The 18214-nt window shown below is 35.6% G+C and overlaps 1 protein-coding gene and 1 long non-coding RNA gene across 2 annotated transcripts; both read left to right on the top strand.

The window, feature by feature from the left end:
- Positions 1-3009: 3009 nt before the first annotated feature.
- On the top strand, positions 3010-5071 carry LOC106399582. The gene is made up of 4 exons (XR_001280065.3): positions 3010-3357; positions 3641-3799; positions 4194-4364; positions 4444-5071. It is a non-coding gene; the product is annotated as an uncharacterized LOC106399582 (long non-coding RNA).
- Positions 5072-11999: 6928 nt separating this feature from the next.
- LOC125591985 lies at positions 12000-15518 on the top strand. Its single transcript, XM_048766942.1, has 2 exons — positions 12000-12404; positions 14229-15518. The coding sequence occupies exons 1-2, from the start codon at positions 12000-12002 to the stop codon at positions 14745-14747; spliced, it is 924 nt and encodes a 307-aa protein (XP_048622899.1). The 3' UTR covers positions 14748-15518.
- The last annotated feature ends 2696 nt before the right edge of the window (positions 15519-18214 follow it).

Raw genomic sequence — 18214 nt, 5'->3', positions numbered from 1 at the left:
CAAAGAGATTAGAGTGGGTTTGGAGAGTTTTAGTTTGAGAAAAAAATAAGAACTTTATACAACAAGAAGTTAACAAATGAAAAAAAAAATCAGACATAAAACCTACCAAAACACTCAGATCTATTATGAAAGGGAGACTTCGTCAGAAGACTTCCATGAAGTCCAGACGACTTCCAGGAAGTCCAGACGACTGAAATGGAAGTCGTCTGGAAGACTTCCTGGAAGTCGTCTAGTGCATTATATTTTAGACAACTAACAGGTAAATCGTCCCAGAAGTCTTCCAGATCTGAAAAACCTGCATATCAAATCCAGATCTGAAAAACCTGCATATCCAAAAACGTTCAAATGGCTTAAAAATAGAGAAAATGAGTGGAAGATTAGATAAATCTACCTTTATAGAACACACAAAAATACATATCTAAAATTAATAGATCTACCTTTAAATGAGTGGAAGATGAGTACCATCTGATTAAAAACCTGCAAAAAAAGATAGATTAGTAAAAAAGACATGAGACAAAACTGAAAAATTCATATACAGTTTGGTGTTTTCAAGTCAAAGAGGTTAGAGAGAGGTTGAAGAATTTTAGAATGATGAACATTACTTTTTTGTTGCAGCCATTTGAGAGGAGGAGAGAGAAAGTGTAATTTTTTCTTTATAAAGGAGACAAAAAAATCCAATGATGTTAAATATTTTTGATTCAGACGACTTACTTGTAAGTCGTCCAGAAGACTTTAATATTTTTAGCGGAAAATTAAAATATTTTTAGCGGGAAACTAAAATAGAAGACTTCCCAGACTCGTTTAAATTATTTAAGTGGAAAAATAATTTTTAAAAAAAATTTAGGCGGAAATATTTAGACGATTTACATGTAAGTCGTCTGTTTTAATTTTTTCACTGGAAGTCGTCTAGAACCTAAACATAACACCTAAACTTAATTAACTAACTAAACACTTCATAAAATCAAATTAAACTTCAAAAGAGTTTAATATACACAAAAATAAACACGTATAGGTAAAAATTTAGTTTTTCAAAAAAATATTCAAGGTTTCCAAAATCTAACCCTAAGAATACATACAATACTACAACATATGTTGCCAAACCCTAGACCAAAGAATACCATGATTCACTACTTACACTCATCTAAGTTGAAAACAATTCAATTTTGTTATATTTTAATTTATATCACTTAAAACTGTTTATAATTACATGATTTTAATTTTTCGCTTATCAAAATATTTTTTAAAAAATTTATAAATTATTTTTAAGATCAGCTACACCAGAAGACTTACTTTGAAGTCGTCCACACGACTTCCAACATCTCAGACGACTCAGATGACTTACTGAGGCTATATTCGTAAAAAAAAGCTTCTATTTTTTTGTTTGATCACAAAGGATTGGGCTGTAATTTCACAAGCCTTTTAAGTTAGTTTTGCATTTGATTCAAGTTTTGGTATAGGTTTAGGGTTAAAATCAAGTTGTGGGTTAATTTTGGCGAATTCCCCAAAAAAATATTGGAAAACCAGAAAATATTTGACATATTTAAATACTTAGAAAATATCCAAAATTTTGACCCAAAATCTAACCCGAATACCTGAAAAGTACCCAAAATTTTACCTAAATACCCGAATTATATTTCTGAAAAATCTAAAATTTTACTCGAACCCAAAACTATAACCAAATACCCGAGCAAAAAACTTAAAAAATATCAGTAATACTAAAATTAAGCCGAAATCCCCAAAGATACCTAGTATATGCAATATTTTTTTTTAAATTTTGAGTACCAGATCAGGTCTCAAGTAAGATCCGGACTACCTGCGAGTCTTGAACAAAAATATTTAATAGGTTAATTTGCTTTACCCGAATGGGATCCGATAAAATGTCCAAGCCTACTCTACATCTATCCTGAGGTAGATTTAAGGAGCGAGTCCTACTAGTGATCATTTGTGCTCGATTGAATTGATATATGTGTATTCGATTGTAAGAATTTAGGACCCTACATCTATAGATTAACACAAAACCACAATGCAAATATAATAGACTTTTTAATAATCCAAAATACATATCTATATTATGAACATTTAGTGCTTTATATTCTTGTTTTAGTATTGGTGGGAGCTTTATTATTTACATTTTTAACCTATTTCCAATAAAACTTTATATAGTTAAATATTTATCCTCATAAATAGTCAGAAATAAAGCATTTGTTGAATAATAAGAACCAAAAATTATGTTCTAGCTTCTATAAAGTTGTTGTTGTTCAAAAAATAAAAGCTTCTATAAAGTTGTTACAATGTTATCTATAATAATAAAGGGGGGATTTTCTCTCACCTCCTGCAGCCACGTCCTTTTTTAGGGGTGGGCATATGTCGCCACGTGTCGGCGCTTAATTGGTTACGTTTTTTTGTTTTTTTTTTCCCTTATTCGGTTTGGGCTCCGGCTAATGTGTTGTTTTTTTATTTGTTTTGTCGCGGCCCACCTTGAACTGATCGTGCCCAGGGTTTTCACGTCTCGTCTTTGTCTTTGTCTTCTACCTTCTCATCATCGACCGCGAGACGCAGAGATTCGAGCCTGTTGAGTATCCCTAACGCCTCCGATTTCAATAACTCTGCAACTTAACTCCACTGAGCGGTAGAGAAGGCGAGAGCGGTAGAGAAGGCGAGAGCCACCACTGGATCTCTCTCTCTCTCTCTCTCTCTCTCTCTCTCTCTCTCTCTCTCTCTCTCTCCGTGCCGGATCTCTCTCTCTCTCTCTCTCTCTCTCTGTGAGTTTTGATTTCGATTTGTTTTTGTCTTGGTAAAGAAAGTTGGAGGAGGCAGAAAAGCTTGATGGAGGAGGACAGAGAAGAAGCTTCATGAGGTGGAGGAGGCTGGACGAACAGACAGCAGAAGAGGCGGGATGAAAAGGCGGAGGAGGAGGCTTGACGCTCAAGTTTGCCAGCGGTGGAGAGTTCAACAAGAAGATGGCGGCCTCTTGATTAGTTTTAGTGTTGTATTTTTTTTTTTTAATTTTGTTTAATGGTATAAACCAATTAAAAATTACAAACCGGTTCAAATATTTTGTAAACCTGTTTTAATATATACATTATATGTTTATCTATATTCTAGAGTGATGAGAGGACGAGATCTTTGTAGATGCAGTTTTGAGTGATGAGGTCTGACACGGAGGCCAAGCCGTGGACGTTAATGGCAGCATAGAAGTTGGAGACACCTTCAGAGTTCAGACACAGATCTGGGAGCTGTTCGGGACGCAATGTCGATGGCTGTCTCCCACTACACAGCTGATTTTGCAGACGGACTACAAGATGTGAACAATTGCCACCGAGTGACGGTTGTTGGTTTCAAACTATTGCCAGAAAGGTGAGTGAGAAGTTTCATCTCATTCGTTACATATATTCTACAAATATATCTTTTTATTCCTCCACTGCAAGGTATACCTTTTTATTCATCCAAGTATGCATCTTTATGGAGTTTTGTAGCTTGTGATTAAGTGTTTAGTGTAGCCAATCTTAAAGCTTCATTCGTGGAGGAGTTTAAGTCTGGAGTTTAAGTCTGAACGTTCTTTAAGATTTGAATAGTTTTCATTTTTGAAGGATTTGGTAAAGATCCCAACATTTTAACGTTAACATGTGTGGATTCACAGGTTTATTCTTTGGACTGGACACCTGAGATGAACCAGATTGTCAGTGCATCTCAACAAGACACACTCAGTTAGAAGAGAAAAGTGATGGAAAAGGGAAAGACACAACCAAAGGGCCAATTGATAAAGTGCTGAAAATGCAATCGTTTAGATCTTGAAAAGGTCAGACTTGTTATGAAAGTCATACAGAGACAGCGCCGAATATGTTGAAAATATAAAGGATGTGGGGTTCGCTGCACTATTTGCACAGTAAATTTCTTTTCTATATATATGATCGATTTCGATCATTTGTAAGATCATCATTCACTCTTCTCTCTAATAATAATCTTTCTATCAGTATTAAAAATTCCACGGGTATAAAATTTTGCCCTTATTTAAATTCCTGCGATACAATAAAATTCCAGTTCTATTTATAACAAGACTTTAATAATATGATTAGTTAAATTCTATTTTTATATACTAATATATATCTAAATGGGTATATCACTCTGCCCACCTGCACCAAACCAAACTCACACGCTCACAGGTTTATATATACTATTTATGTATAATTTAGATACTGAAAATGTGGGAGATTGGCACATTTCTCCATTAGAGTTACTCCACAGTGGTCCTTTGCTTGATTTTGATCTTCTTCCAGGATGTTGTTCTTCAATGGCTGCCTTGAGTTTACCGTCTCTACCAAATGTCCTTATCTCAGACACTTGTGGAGAAGCTTATGGTCTCTGTGAGTAACCAACTTGAACCGTAGATCTACATAGATAGTTCGTTGTTTGTCTCATATAGTTTTGTTCATCAATTTTCAGGTCAAAGCTGCAGAGCCTTTTCCTTCAATCGTCGCAGCATCTAAAACTATTGCAGTGGTTTCATCTGGATTGTGTGGAGATCACGGAGATGCCATACATTTGACAACAATAATGCTACCGATATCAATGAACATAAATTTTTCTCCAACTCTCTCTTTTTCATGTTACCACCACTCCATTATAAGAAGCTATCTAGAGATTTTGTTTCTGTCACCAGCTATCTAGAGATTTCATACTTCATAATAACTTTAAAAATTGAAAAATAATCTACATTTTCATCTTTTTAGTATATAGATCAAATCTATTAACGACACATTTAATAATTGATGAAATATTTCTAATTATTTTCAATTGAACCAAGTTCTTTTCAACAAACTTTCTTTGAACATATAATAATATAGTAAATACGTAAATATAATTCAAAAATATATAGAATTCTGAAAAAAAAAATAAGAGTAAGAGATGTAAAGTTTTTTTTTGAACACGAGATTAAAAGGTACTTCCTACATTAGAAAAAAACAATAGTTTGTTCCCCAAAAGTATACATAAATTAACAAGAAATTAAAAAAAACACAACTAATGACTAATATATAAGCAGAACAGAAATCTAATTAGAAATTCTGGAAAATGAAAAAAAATAGAAAATATACAAATGAAACGATAAAACATATAGTGAAAGTGCACAATATAGCTTGAATTTTTAAAATTTGTCAACGATTAATAATTGTGAAAATACATCATATCATTTTCATATATAAATTTCAAGCATACATAGAGAAAATCAAAAAGATTTAAAAGGGAAATCCATTTATGATATTGTTTTTAACGTTTATCAAACCAAAGACAGCAAAAATGAAAAATAGTGAATCTTACATAACTTTTTTTTTCTATTTTTAGTCACCAAACTGAAGTTTATAGAAATTAATAAGAAAAAATGATGGATAAACAAAATTTAAAATAAAAAGAAACACTTAAAAAAATAAAAATTCCCAACATGTAAAGGATAAAAAAATTAAAATTATTCGAACTAAATAATATAATAAAAATTCACAATATAACCTAAAATATATAACTTCCAATAATACATAGGAAAAACTCATAAAATCAAATATTATTTATGATAATGCTTTCCACGTTAAATCTAACCAAACGGGGCCAGAGTTTAAAAGGAAAGTAGTGGATCTTTTGGAATTTTCTGTTTCTTATGGTGGCAACATTTAAGATAATGGAAATTAAAAACAAACTCTTGGAAGACCGCAATCAAGAATTTGTATATAATCAAAACCAAGAGTTAAAACATAGTAGGAAAAATAAGCAAGAAAAAAATCAAACAATAAACTTGTGCTAAGTGCATAAAAACTGTAGAACAATTGCAAAAGAAATGTGTGATACCAAGCACAATTTTAAGGCTATTACATCCTATCAAATACTAAAAACACATCCAGCTTCCTTACTGAATGAATAAAGAAAACAACGTGTTAAATCAAAACTCTGATAATACTAACATCTTCAGAAACAAACACGATAAAATTTACATGAAGATAAAAGTATAAACGTATTTTAGATAAGTCAAATGAAAATGGTTTAAGCAAAAATACACACTACTCTATTTTTACTTGAATATATAGGAAATAATCAATCACATATGAGGTTGTGTTTCTGGTAATCAAATAAACACAATACTAATGAATTGCGATAATTACAAATGAAACAATATAAGGATATCTATATGATAGAAAATCAAACGTTCCTTACGCGATGTCCCTATTATGAAGAACAAGACAAAGGGAATTAATAGGATCTTTATAATGCCACCAAGAAGTTGCAAGTTCAATGATCTTGAAAGTAGATGCAGTGATTGTTTATATTACAAGCAAATAGATAAATTCTTGGAGACAGTTAACCCTTTATAAGAACAGCCTCCATTTATGGATCCATTTCCGTTCTTCTCAATTTTCTATTCCAATGGTTTCAATTTTTAATAGTTTTGCTTTGTTGATCCCATTACAGACGGTGTTTGAGTTTCCATTACTTTTTATAAGAAATGCAACATCAATTTGTTAATTATGAACTCTATGATTCTATGAACAAATCAATTTGATTGGAATGCTAAAAAATAAGATTATAAACAAACAAAAAAGTAAATGACAACAAAAATTAAAATACGTATTTCAAACAGTGATCGTCTAAAAATACATTTCTTTTTTAATAACACCTACTTATTTTACGTTACACTTCCGTTATTTAACTCATCTTTTCAATAACATATTCAGCATACAGATAAACTGTTACTAAATGCAATCATCTAAACTCAATTTCATCATACAAACGATAATCATGCCAACCACATACTCAGCTTTGAGAGTCCAAAATATAACAAACCACAACTAGCCAGTCAATCATGGCTTAAAAACATACAACTAGAATACACGTAAACCGCATCTAACCTATATAATATGTTATACGTAGCAACCTATTAATATAAACACAAACAACGAAATCAAACATAATTAGTTTTCGTATACACAATCCTTCTACACCCTAACATTCTTAAAAACCATAAACGTTGTTATACACTTCTCTTGAAAATGCTAATATGAAATACACATAATGAATATATACAATAATATAATTATATATATGACACGAAAAGCATATCCCGCGATAAGCATAAGATCATTTTCTTTCGACGTATTTTCATTTTCATTTCTGTGAACATACTTCTTTTACTAAGACCATAAATGAATTGTAAATTCACGTAAGAACAAAACATACGAACCCGGCGCGTAGCGCCGGAATACCACTAGTTTAACTAATATACTCAGGCACTGTTGGTATCATAACACTATTTACCTTGCGTAACTGACTGCCGGTTTGAAGTACGAAGTCCAAAATATACGTTGCAATATCTGTACGAGTCCAAAATACGTCACTATTTCACCTAGGCTGTAACAAATTCAACTTTTTGATGGGCCGGGAGCGTTGGGCCCAATAAGCATTTATTTTTCACGTAAATTTTCCGAAAACCCTAATGTTCTGATCCTCAATGCTGAAAATAACGATAGAAGAAAGAGAGAGAGGGGCATCTGATCTGATTTGGGGGCTTGCCACATCGACGAGGTTTGTTCAAAAATCTGTTTTTTTTTCTAATAAATGTTGGGTCCCTCCTAGATGGAGAGAACCAAGTGGGCAGACATAATAATAATTCTCATGACCCTTTGCACTGTAGACTCACAATAATAGAGTTTAGAGAGAGAGACAAAAGAGAGAAAGGAGAAAAAGAGAGAGAAGGAGAAAACTCTTAAGGTGATTTCAAGACTGGATTTGGATCAGGGTCAAACGGATCCTTATCGGGCGGATATTTTGTGGGAAGCTTCTTCAGTCAGTGGGTTAGAGGTTCACCGAAGGGATTTGGATTTCAACGGTTGGATCTTCTGTTGTCTGGGTTTTCTTGAAGCTGGTCGCCATAGTTCTTCAGCAGAGCAGTCTTGGGTGTTTGGTAAATCCAACGGTGAGATCTTCTCTTATTGAGCTGAAATTTGGCAGAGGTATTGTCGACTTGTTTATCTTGGATTTGTACGGTTGGATTAGTTTCTGGAAGCCGGAATCTTTGTGAACTGAGGTCGTTTGGTTGCTGCCGGTTTTGAAGCTTTATGTTGCTCTCTTGTTGTTGTTGTTTGTGTTGGAGATAGCTTTTTGTAGCTAGATTCTGTGTTCTGTTCAGGCTGTTGAACAGGGAGGAAGTGGTTGTACTCATACCATTTATATAGTGGATTTTCGAGTGGACTACGGTCCCGTGGGTTTTTCTTCTCACATCGAGGAGGTTTTCCACGTAAAAATTGTGTGTCTCATTTAGTTATCGCAACTTTGATATCTTGCCATCGTAGAAGTATTTTCCTCACAGGTTCGCACAAGGTCAGGGGAACACGACCATTAGTATTTCCGCTGCGCCGTGTGACTTTCCCCAACAGAGTGGTATCATAGCTTCTGGTTTTAGAGCTTTGGTTTTTGATAATTTTGGGTTGTTATTTGCTTGTGTGAAAGATGGAAAATATGAGCAGGATGATAAGCTTGAATGGTGCTAACTATCATCTATGGAAGGGCAAGATGGAGGATTTGCTCTTTGTTAAAGAATTCCATGTTCCAGTCTTCGAGGAGCAGAAACCTGAGAAGAAGACGGATGAAGAGTGGAAGGTGCAGCATCGCCAAGTGTGTGGGTTGATAAGGCAGTGGGTAGATGATAATGTGTTGCATCATATTGAGACTGAGACGGATGCTCATTCTTTGTGGAAGAAGCTGGAGCAGTTATATGCTAGGAAGACCGGAAACAACAAGATGTACATGATCAAGAAGTTGATTGAGCTGAGGTATCAGGAGGGGACTCCGATGACAGATCACTTGAATGCGTTTCAGGGATTGCTCAACAAGTTTTCTGATATGGGCATCAAGTTTGATGATGAGATTCACGGTCTGTGGCTTCTCGGTACTTTACCGGACTCTTGGGAGGTTTTCAGGATGTCTCTCTGTAACTCTGCGTCGGAAGGTGTTATTTCGATGTATTCAGTGAGGAACAGTGTTCTTAATGAGGAAGCAAGAAGGCAGTCGAATGCTAGCAGTTCGCGTTCAGATGTCTTTGTTACTGAGTCAAGGGGGAGAAGTACAAGTAGAGATCCCAAGAGAGACAAGAACAGGAGCAGGAGAAAGTCTAATAGATTTGCTAATATGGAGTGCTACTTCTGTCATAAGAAAGGGCACATGAAGAAGGATTGCTGGAAGTTGAAAAACAAGCAGCAAGGAAATCAAGAAGAAAAAGTGGATCGGGTGACTGTTACCGAAGATCAGTTTCTCACTCTTCTTGAGGGTGATGCCATTAATGTCGCATGCCAGGACACCAGTTGGGTGATTGATAGTGGAGCTACTACTCATGCTACATCACATCGGGATTTGTTTTCTACCTACACTACGGGTAATTATGGTTCCGTGAAGATGGGGAATGATGCGATGGCTCAGGTTGCTGGCATTGGGATGTTTGCTTGGAGACTAGTCTTGGTACTAGGCTGGTGCTTAATGATGTTAAGCATGTTCCTGATATTAGGATGAATCTGATATCGACGGGAAGACTTGATGATGAGGGTTATTTCAGTTTGCACGGTGGTGGTAAATGGAAGCTCTCTCGCGGTTCTTTGATTGTGGCTCGAGGTGAGAAATCTTCATCTTTCTATTGGATGCAGGCTAAGGTCTCCAAAGATATTGTTAATGCGGTGGAGAATGATAATGCCATGGAGTTATGGCATAAGAGACTCGGTCACATGAGTGAGAAGAGAATGGCTGTGTTGTCTAAGAATGAGGTGATTCCAGGAATCTCTGGTTTGCACCTACAAAAGTGTTCGCATTGCTTTGCGGGAAAACAACACAGGGTATCTTTCAAGTCTTCCGCACCTTCTAGGAAACCCGAGGTACTGGATTTGGTACACTCAGATGTGTGTGGTCCAATGAAGACAAGATCTCTTGGTGGCGCATCATATTATGTGACTTTTATTGATGATCATTCAAGGAAGTCGTGGGTATTTCCTATGAGGACGAAGGATCAGGTGCTGGGATATTTCAAGCACTTTGTGGCATTGGTTGAGAGACAAACGGGGAAGAAGCTGAAGTGTATCCGCAGTGATAATGGTGGAGAGTATCTTGGACCATTTGATGCTTATTGCAAAGAGCATGGAATAAGGCATCAGTTCACGCCACCTCATACTCCACAGTTGAATGGGTTGGCTGAAAGGATGAATCGGACGATTGTCGAGAGGATGAGATGTTTGATCTCACAGTCAGGCTTATCGATGACTTTCTGGGCAGAAGCTTTGAACACGGTGGTTCATGTGCTGAATTTGTCACCAAGTGCTCCATTGGATGGTGATGTTCCAGAGAGGGTTTGGACTGGTAAGGATGTTTCTTACAGTCACTTGAGGGTCTTTGGGTGTAAAGCATTTGTTCATATTCCCAAGGTTGATAGATCGAAGCTTGAGATGAAGTCGCGGCAGTGTGTGTTCATCGGTTATGGTCATGATGAGTTTGGGTACAGATTTTATGATCCCGTTGAGAGGAAGCTCGTAAGGAGCAGAGATGTTGTGTTTATGGAAGATCAAACAATTAAGGACATTGACAAGTCCAAAAAGCCAACTCAGATTTTTGAGGGTTTGATCGATACAGAGGCTACTCCTTCTACATCGGTTCACGGTGAGGTTGAGGTTGAGGTTCAGGATAATGCACCCAGTGCAGATGCTCCCGCACATGAAGATGGTAGTGGTGATCATGGTGACGATCATGGTGAGACACCAGCTGCTGAGAACCAACCTACTATTGTTAGAAGATCCGAGAGAGGTCTTAAACCGTCGACAAGGTATGATCCTAGTGAGTATGTATTACTTACTGATGGGGGAGAGCCTGAAAGCTATGATGAAGCTTTGGAGGATGAACACAAGGATAAGTGGTTTGGAGCCATGGATGAGGAGATGGATTCTTTTGAGGAGAACCATACTTTTGAGTTGGTGGAATTGCCTAAGGGCAAGAAGGCTCTGCTTAATAAGTGGGTGTACAGAATTAAGCATGAGGATGATAATTTGCCACCTCGACACAAGGCTAGATTGGTTGTGAAAGGCTACAGCCAAAAGAAGGGAATTGATTATGATGAAATCTTTTCTCCTGTTGTGAAGATGTCATCCATTCGGGTTGTACTTGGACTGGCAGCGAGCCTTGATCTAGAGGTTGAGCAAATGGACGTGAAGACTGCTTTCCTCATGGTAATTTGGAGGAAGAGATCTACATGGAACAACCGGAAGGCTATGTGCAAAAGGACAAAGAAAATTTGGTTTGCCGCTTAAAGAAAAGCCTTTATGGATTGAAGCAAGCACCAAGGCAGTGGTACATGAAGTTCAAGTCTGTTATGGGGGAGCATGATTATGCAGAGACTGATTCAGACCATTGTGTATTTGTGAAGGTGTTCGATCGGTGAGGATGATTTTATCATCTTGTTACTGTATGTCGATGATATGTTGATTGTGGGCAGGAACATGGACAGAATTAAGGAGTTGAAAGAGCAGCTTAGTGAGTCATTTGCCATGAAAGATATGGGTCCAGCGAAACAGATTCTTGGTATGAGAATTATTCGGGATAGAGGTGAGAAGCTGATTCACTTATCTCAGGAGAAGTACATTGAAAAAGTACTTAAGCGGTTTCACATGGACAAGTCTAAAGTGTTGAGTACTCCTCTTGCTCCACACTTAAGACTGAGCAGTCAAGAAAGTCCGAAGACATATGCGGAGAAGGAAGATATGGCGAAGGTTCCGTATGCTTCTGCAGTGGGTAGTTTGATGTATGCCATGGTCTGTACAAGACCGGATTTAGCCTACGCCGTTGGAGTTGTCAGCAGGTTTCTCTCCAATCCGGGAAGAGAACATTGGAATGCTGTGAAGTGGATTTTGAGATATCTCAGAGGGACTTCTAATTTGAAGATTACATTTAGAGGTAAGAAGTCATTGCTTGTCAGTTACACTGATTCTGACATGTCGGGAGATGCTGATTCTAGCAAATCTACTTCGGGTTACTTGGTAACATTTGCGGGTGGAGCTGTGGCATGGCAGTCAAGGTTGCAAAAGTGTGTTGCACTATCTACCACTGAGGCAGAGTTCATTGCTGCAGTTGAAGCTTGTAAAGAGCTTTTGTGGATGAAGAACTTCTGTGAAGAGATCGGTTTCAAGCAAGAAAAGTATGTGTTGCTTTGTGATAGTCAAAGCGCTATTTGTCTCGGGAAGAATTCTACATTTCATTCGAAGTCAAAACACATTCAGAGGAGGTATCATTGGATACGTGATGTGGTTGCTTCTAAGGAAATGGAACTTGAGAAAGTTCATACGGATGATAATGGAGCTGATATGATGACGAAGTCATTACCGAGGGGGAAGCTTGAGGTATGCCGAGAGATAGCCGGAATGGCTGTTTCTTCCATCTAGTCGGAGGGGGAGTTTGTTGGGTCCCTCCTAGATGGAGAGTTCTAGGAGAGAACCAAGTGGGCATGAGACATAATAATAATTCTCATGACCCTTTTCACTGTAGACTCACAATAATAGAGTTTAGAGAGAGAGACAAAAGAGAGAAAGGAGAAAAAGAGAGAGAAGGAGAAAACTCGTAAGGTGATTTCAAGACTGGATTTGGAGGGTCAAACGGATCCTTATCGGGCTGATATTTTGTGAGAAGCTTCTTCAGTCAGTGGGTTAGAGGTTCACCGAAGGGATTTGGATTTCAACGGTTGGATCTTCTGTTGTCTGGGTTTTCTTGAAGCTGGTCGCCATAGTTCTTCAGCAGAGCAGTCTTGGGTGTTTGGTAAATCCAACGGTGAGATCTTCTCTTATTGAGCTGAAATTTGGCAGAGGTATTGTCGACTTGTTTATCTTGGATTTGTACGGTTGGATTAGTTTCTGGAAGCCGGAATCTTTGTGAGCTGAGGTCGTTTGGTTGCTGCCGGTTTTGAAGCTTTGTGTTGCTCTCTTGTTGTTGTTGTTTGTGTTGGAGATAGCTCTTTGTAGCTAGATTCTCTGTTCTGTTCAGGCTGTTGAACAGGGAGGACGTGGTTGTACTCATACCATTTATATAGTGGATTTTTGAGTGGACTACGGTCCCGTGGTTTTTCCTTCTCACATCGAGGAGGTTTTCCACGTAAAAATTGTGTGTCTCATTTAGTTATCGCAACTTTGATATCTTGCCATCGTCGAAGTATTTTCCTCACAGGTTCGCACAAGGTCAGGGGAACACGACCATTAGTATTTCCGCTGCGCCGTGTGACTTTCCCCAACAATAAAAAGGGGTTTCTTATGTTTGCAGCTTGTTTTTAGTTTAGTTTTTAACCTTTTGGATCTGGGTTTATTTGGTTTGCATCAACTTTAAGTTTCTTAAAGACTTTGAATTGTACTTTGCCTAGTAGTTTGGTCTCTAAGTACAAGTTTTGGATCTTTGACATGCGAAACAAATATGTACGAAGAAATTTTGAAACAATTTGAAAAAGAGATATGAATTAAGTTTCATAAGAAATTAAAGTTACCTGTAAGTATGTTATTATTATTTTTTTCAGAAAACTTTCGGAATTAAGGAAAATATAATTTCTAAGTTTAAAAAAAATTGGAAATCTATTTACCAAAAAGGTAAAATTCTGACAGTGACGCACTTTGGTAAAAGTAGATATTGTGACGTGCAGTTATAAAAAATAGATATTTTGAATTTGCAAATTGTCAGTAATTATATTTATCCAATTTTCTAGTTTTTTGTTGTTTCCAGTTACACATTCTCAGGAACTCGTTTTTGGTTTAGCTACTTTTTGAGATTTACATTATGGTATTATTATCTCTAAAGTTATAGTATTACTTTCGTTGGTAAAAAAAAACATTATAGTAAACATTATCTCTAAGGCAGGAGGCTTTTGTAGTAAACTATCACTTAAATATTGAAACATGCACGGTTATAAAACATTATAGTATACGTCGCAATATCTGTACGAGTCCAAAATACGTCACTATCCAGAGTTCCATGGAAATCTCTTGCAAAGTTGAGATGTGTATGTAAGCTTTGGAATAGTCTTATTTTGGAAGAGAGACTCAACAAGAAGAATTTGTCGTTTCACATGCACATCTATAGCGGTGAACATCGTTTTATACTATTAGACACTGGTCCTAAGATATCGGCCGTGGGCATCGAGGAGCAGCAAAACAACGTGGATGATCCTCCGTCTTTGATCGTCCAAGACTTTACCCTTACAAAAGTCCGACCATGCAAGACAAAGCTATGATTTTTACAAAGAAAGGTTTCAGCCCACAGATGACTTGCCATTCAGCTATGATGAGATGAATCCTATTGCACTAGAGATTTATAAAGGAGATAGGCTTTCGGTGTTGGAGCAATGTCACAAAACAAGGAAGATATGCATATGGGTGAAGCATTGGCTCATGCTTACTTCTTGGACCAAATTGGTGGTCGTGGACATACCAGAGTTTCCGCTTATATATCCACGTCTTACCCTCCTTTCTACAAATTATTATTTCGACAAAAACAATAGGCTTGTTATAACTTGTAATGATACTGACATGAAGGGTCTATCTATTATCACAGTCATCAACGACAAGGAATTCCAAGTAATTAAAGCTAATGAAGGGGAATGTCGTTTCCCTTTTTTATGCAGCTACGTTCCTAGCGTAGTTAGGATTCCAGGGTTTTCTAAGCAAGACACAAGTCGGATTCGCTGGAGAAAACGTAGATTCAACTAGTTTGGGTATACATATATTTGTTGTTTCGTGTGATGATTCTTTCTGCTTGGGCTATTAAACTATGCATAGCATATATCCTTTCTTTTTATTTGAAAGTGTCAAAAACAAACCTAAAATTGCCAATTTATTGTTAACCTACTCTATACGTGGAATATGTGATTTTGTTAACTTTACCTAATCTGTTTTTCCCTAGAAACAAAAAATATTGGCTTATTAACCTTGATGCTTAATTACACAATCCATTTCTTAGAATTATAATTACTCTTTTTCCTTCATATTTTTCAAGTGCGCTCCTTAATTTAGATGCTTCTCATATTTTAGAAGTAACAAATAGTGAATGCTTTCACACTGGTTTAGGATTATTGACAAATGATATGAAAGAGATATGAGGTTAGTCTTGAGAAACAAGGCTGGACTTGAGAAAGAGATAAGAGGTTGGATTTGAGAAACAAAGCTGAACTTGAGAAACAAGGCTAAGGAGCTGGATTTTCAGGAACATAGTGGAGCTGGGCGAATTTAAACTCACAAGAAGCACCTAACAGTTGGAGAGTAAGGAGACAAGTTGGGTGAATTATTTATAATATTAGTCACATGATCTACTTAAGGATGGAAGAAGAAAAGGAAGGCTCCAAGACCGTTGAGGACTTGTCACTATCCATCGATCAAATTTCTATTCTTTATTCTTTTCTTAGTTTATGAGTTTCATATTTTATTCATTGTTGTAGCAAGGCATCTTGCCTTTAAATCTCTGTAACATGTTGCACATTATGGTTAAGGAAATAAATCATTCTTTACTCTATCTCCTTACTCTTGATTTCTCTTCTCACTCTCTCTCTTGTTCTTCACTTTGTTCTTCAATAACTTTCATGGTATCAGAGCTTTAAGCTCCTGATTACCTCAAATACTTCCGCAAGCTTACTCTATTTCTCTCTGTCTCTTGATTCTCTGGTTTTATTTCACAAATTTCTCTACAGATTTCTTTTATCCAGTGGATAATAAATCTGAGTTCTTGAGTGTTCTTGAATATTTTCTTCAAATTTTTGGTTGTGCTCACTCTGTTATGTCTCTAATCTTATTTCTTGAGAGTTTATCTTGTTTCTAAGCTTGAGATCTCTCAGTTCTAGAACTAATTTTTCTCAAATCCAGTTTTGAAATTTCAAAATATTCTTGGCGCCAGATTGAGAGAAATGGAACAGTACAAAGCAATTCACATTCCAGTCACACTCAAGGGACCAGAAAGCTATATTACCTGGTCTAGGATGGCCAGGACAGCCCTTGGAGGTAGAGGTCTTTGGGAGCATGTCTCTTCAAGTTCAGCTGCAAAGCAAATCACCCAAGGAGAAGATGGCAAGGAGGTTGTAGTGGTAGATGAAGGCAAATGGGTTCAGGAAGATCTCATGGTGCTGTCTACCTTGCAAAGCTACGTAGCGATGGAGCTCGGTCGCTACGTAGCAACCGAGCGGAATGGACGTTTGGTCGCTACGTAGCGACTAAGCTTTGGCTCGAACTCGGTCGCTAAACTCGGTCGCTACGTAGCGACCGAGCGGAGCACGTGTTTGGTCACTGTGTAACGATCCTTCTCGACCACTTGTCCGATGATTCGCGTTTTTTCCGCAAACCTTTTCGTAAAGAAGAATCTATTTCGAAAAAGTATTTGTCGAAGAAGTTTTCTACGTTTTTTTTCAAGTTTATTTATCCAAGTTTCCTATTATTTTAGTGTTTTCCATTTTTTTTCTTTTAACCGTCATCCATACTTGTATATATGTATGTTAAGGTTATAAACCATGCGTGCAATAAAGTTTTTGAAAAAGTATTTGTTGAAGAAGTTTTCTTCTTTTTTTTCTTCTTCGGAGATTTGGACGTTAACTTCGTCGCAACCGTTTTGACCCCAACATTTTGTTGTCAAAAACTCTTCACCTGTGTTATCCACACTTCAAGATTTCTAAAATCCCAAGAGCGCCGTATCCAATTTCTGATTCTTTAGCTAAGACTGTAAGAGTTTTTCATAGAGAACTTTGTTTTACCGATTATTCTCTTCTGATCTGGTTACTCAACCGATCTCAAGTTTGAGCAATAGAATAACCGTTTGTTGTAAACAACAAAATTTAAAATATATTTGACCTATACCGTTCCGTAGGTCAAATATATCAATCCGTAACCTACACCTATCATGAGGTAAAGTTGTATGATATGTGTGCCCGATTGTATCAATATATGTGTATTTGATTGTATGAATGGTAAAGTTGGATTAGACTTTTTTTTAGCTAATTAGACTTGTATTATTGATATGATATAACAAAGGTCCTCGAGCAGGGAGAAATCGACAAATCTAGGATATACGATACTCATTCTGTATCTAGATGAATTGGAATGTAAAAAAAAACTATTAATGCAAACTTTTCATTACTGTTATACAAACTAATAATATACATGAAACACACAAGACATCATGCTAGAGGTGTCCAATCCGGATATCGGTTCTTTTTTCGGTATTTCAGTTTATAAAAAATATCTACCATATTAAAACCATAGCTACTCTAGTTTGGTTCGGTTTATATACCGTCGGTTTTTGGTTTATTCGGTTTTATACCAAAAAGTTATACATATTTTATCTTTTATAATATTTTATGAATTTTACTTTATATGAATAGATATCGACTTTAGTATGACACAAAATATTTTTGTTTTTAAATACACTATTTTTATTCATTTTTTAATATTTAAAATAATTATTAAACATATTAAGTTAATAATAATAGTAGTTTTATAGGATAAAATAAGAAAAATTAGTAATATTAAATAACTAAATATTAGCACATATATTTGTCAAAAAAAATTTAAAATTATTTTTTTAACTTGATAAAATGAAAATTTTACTTTTAACTTAAAATAAAAAATTAATAAAATAAATTATGTATCTATTATTAATTATATTATATAATTTACATATACGTATACTAGTATATTTTAATTGATCGATTTATTTGGTTTGATCGGTTTATATACCAAATCATACCATATATTTCAGTTTTTTTAATTTAACATCAGTTCGGTTTTTAAATAGACTATTTTTGTTCATTTTTTTAATAATTAAAATACTTAGTAAACATATTATGTTAATAATAATAGTAGTTTTATAGGATAAAATAAGAAAAATAGTAATATTAAATAACTAAATATTAGCACATATATTTGTCAACAAAAAATTAAAAATTATTTTTTTGACTTGATAAAATGAAAATTTTACTTTTAAATTAAAATAAAATATTAATAAAATAGATTATGTATATATTATTAATTATATTATACTACATTTGTTTCATATTATGTGTCATTTTAGATTTGTGCACACAGATTAATAAAACATTTAATTTTGCATATTTCATATAAAAAAACATCATTACTCATACATCTAACTATATTCAACCAATAGAAAAATAAACTGGAAAATAAAATTAATAAATTCA

The sequence above is a fragment of the Brassica napus genome, chromosome C8, assembly GCF_020379485.1.
Source record: "Brassica napus cultivar Da-Ae chromosome C8, Da-Ae, whole genome shotgun sequence".
Taxonomy (NCBI): domain Eukaryota; kingdom Viridiplantae; phylum Streptophyta; class Magnoliopsida; order Brassicales; family Brassicaceae; genus Brassica; species Brassica napus.
This window is presented reverse-complemented; position numbering and strand designations above follow the sequence as displayed.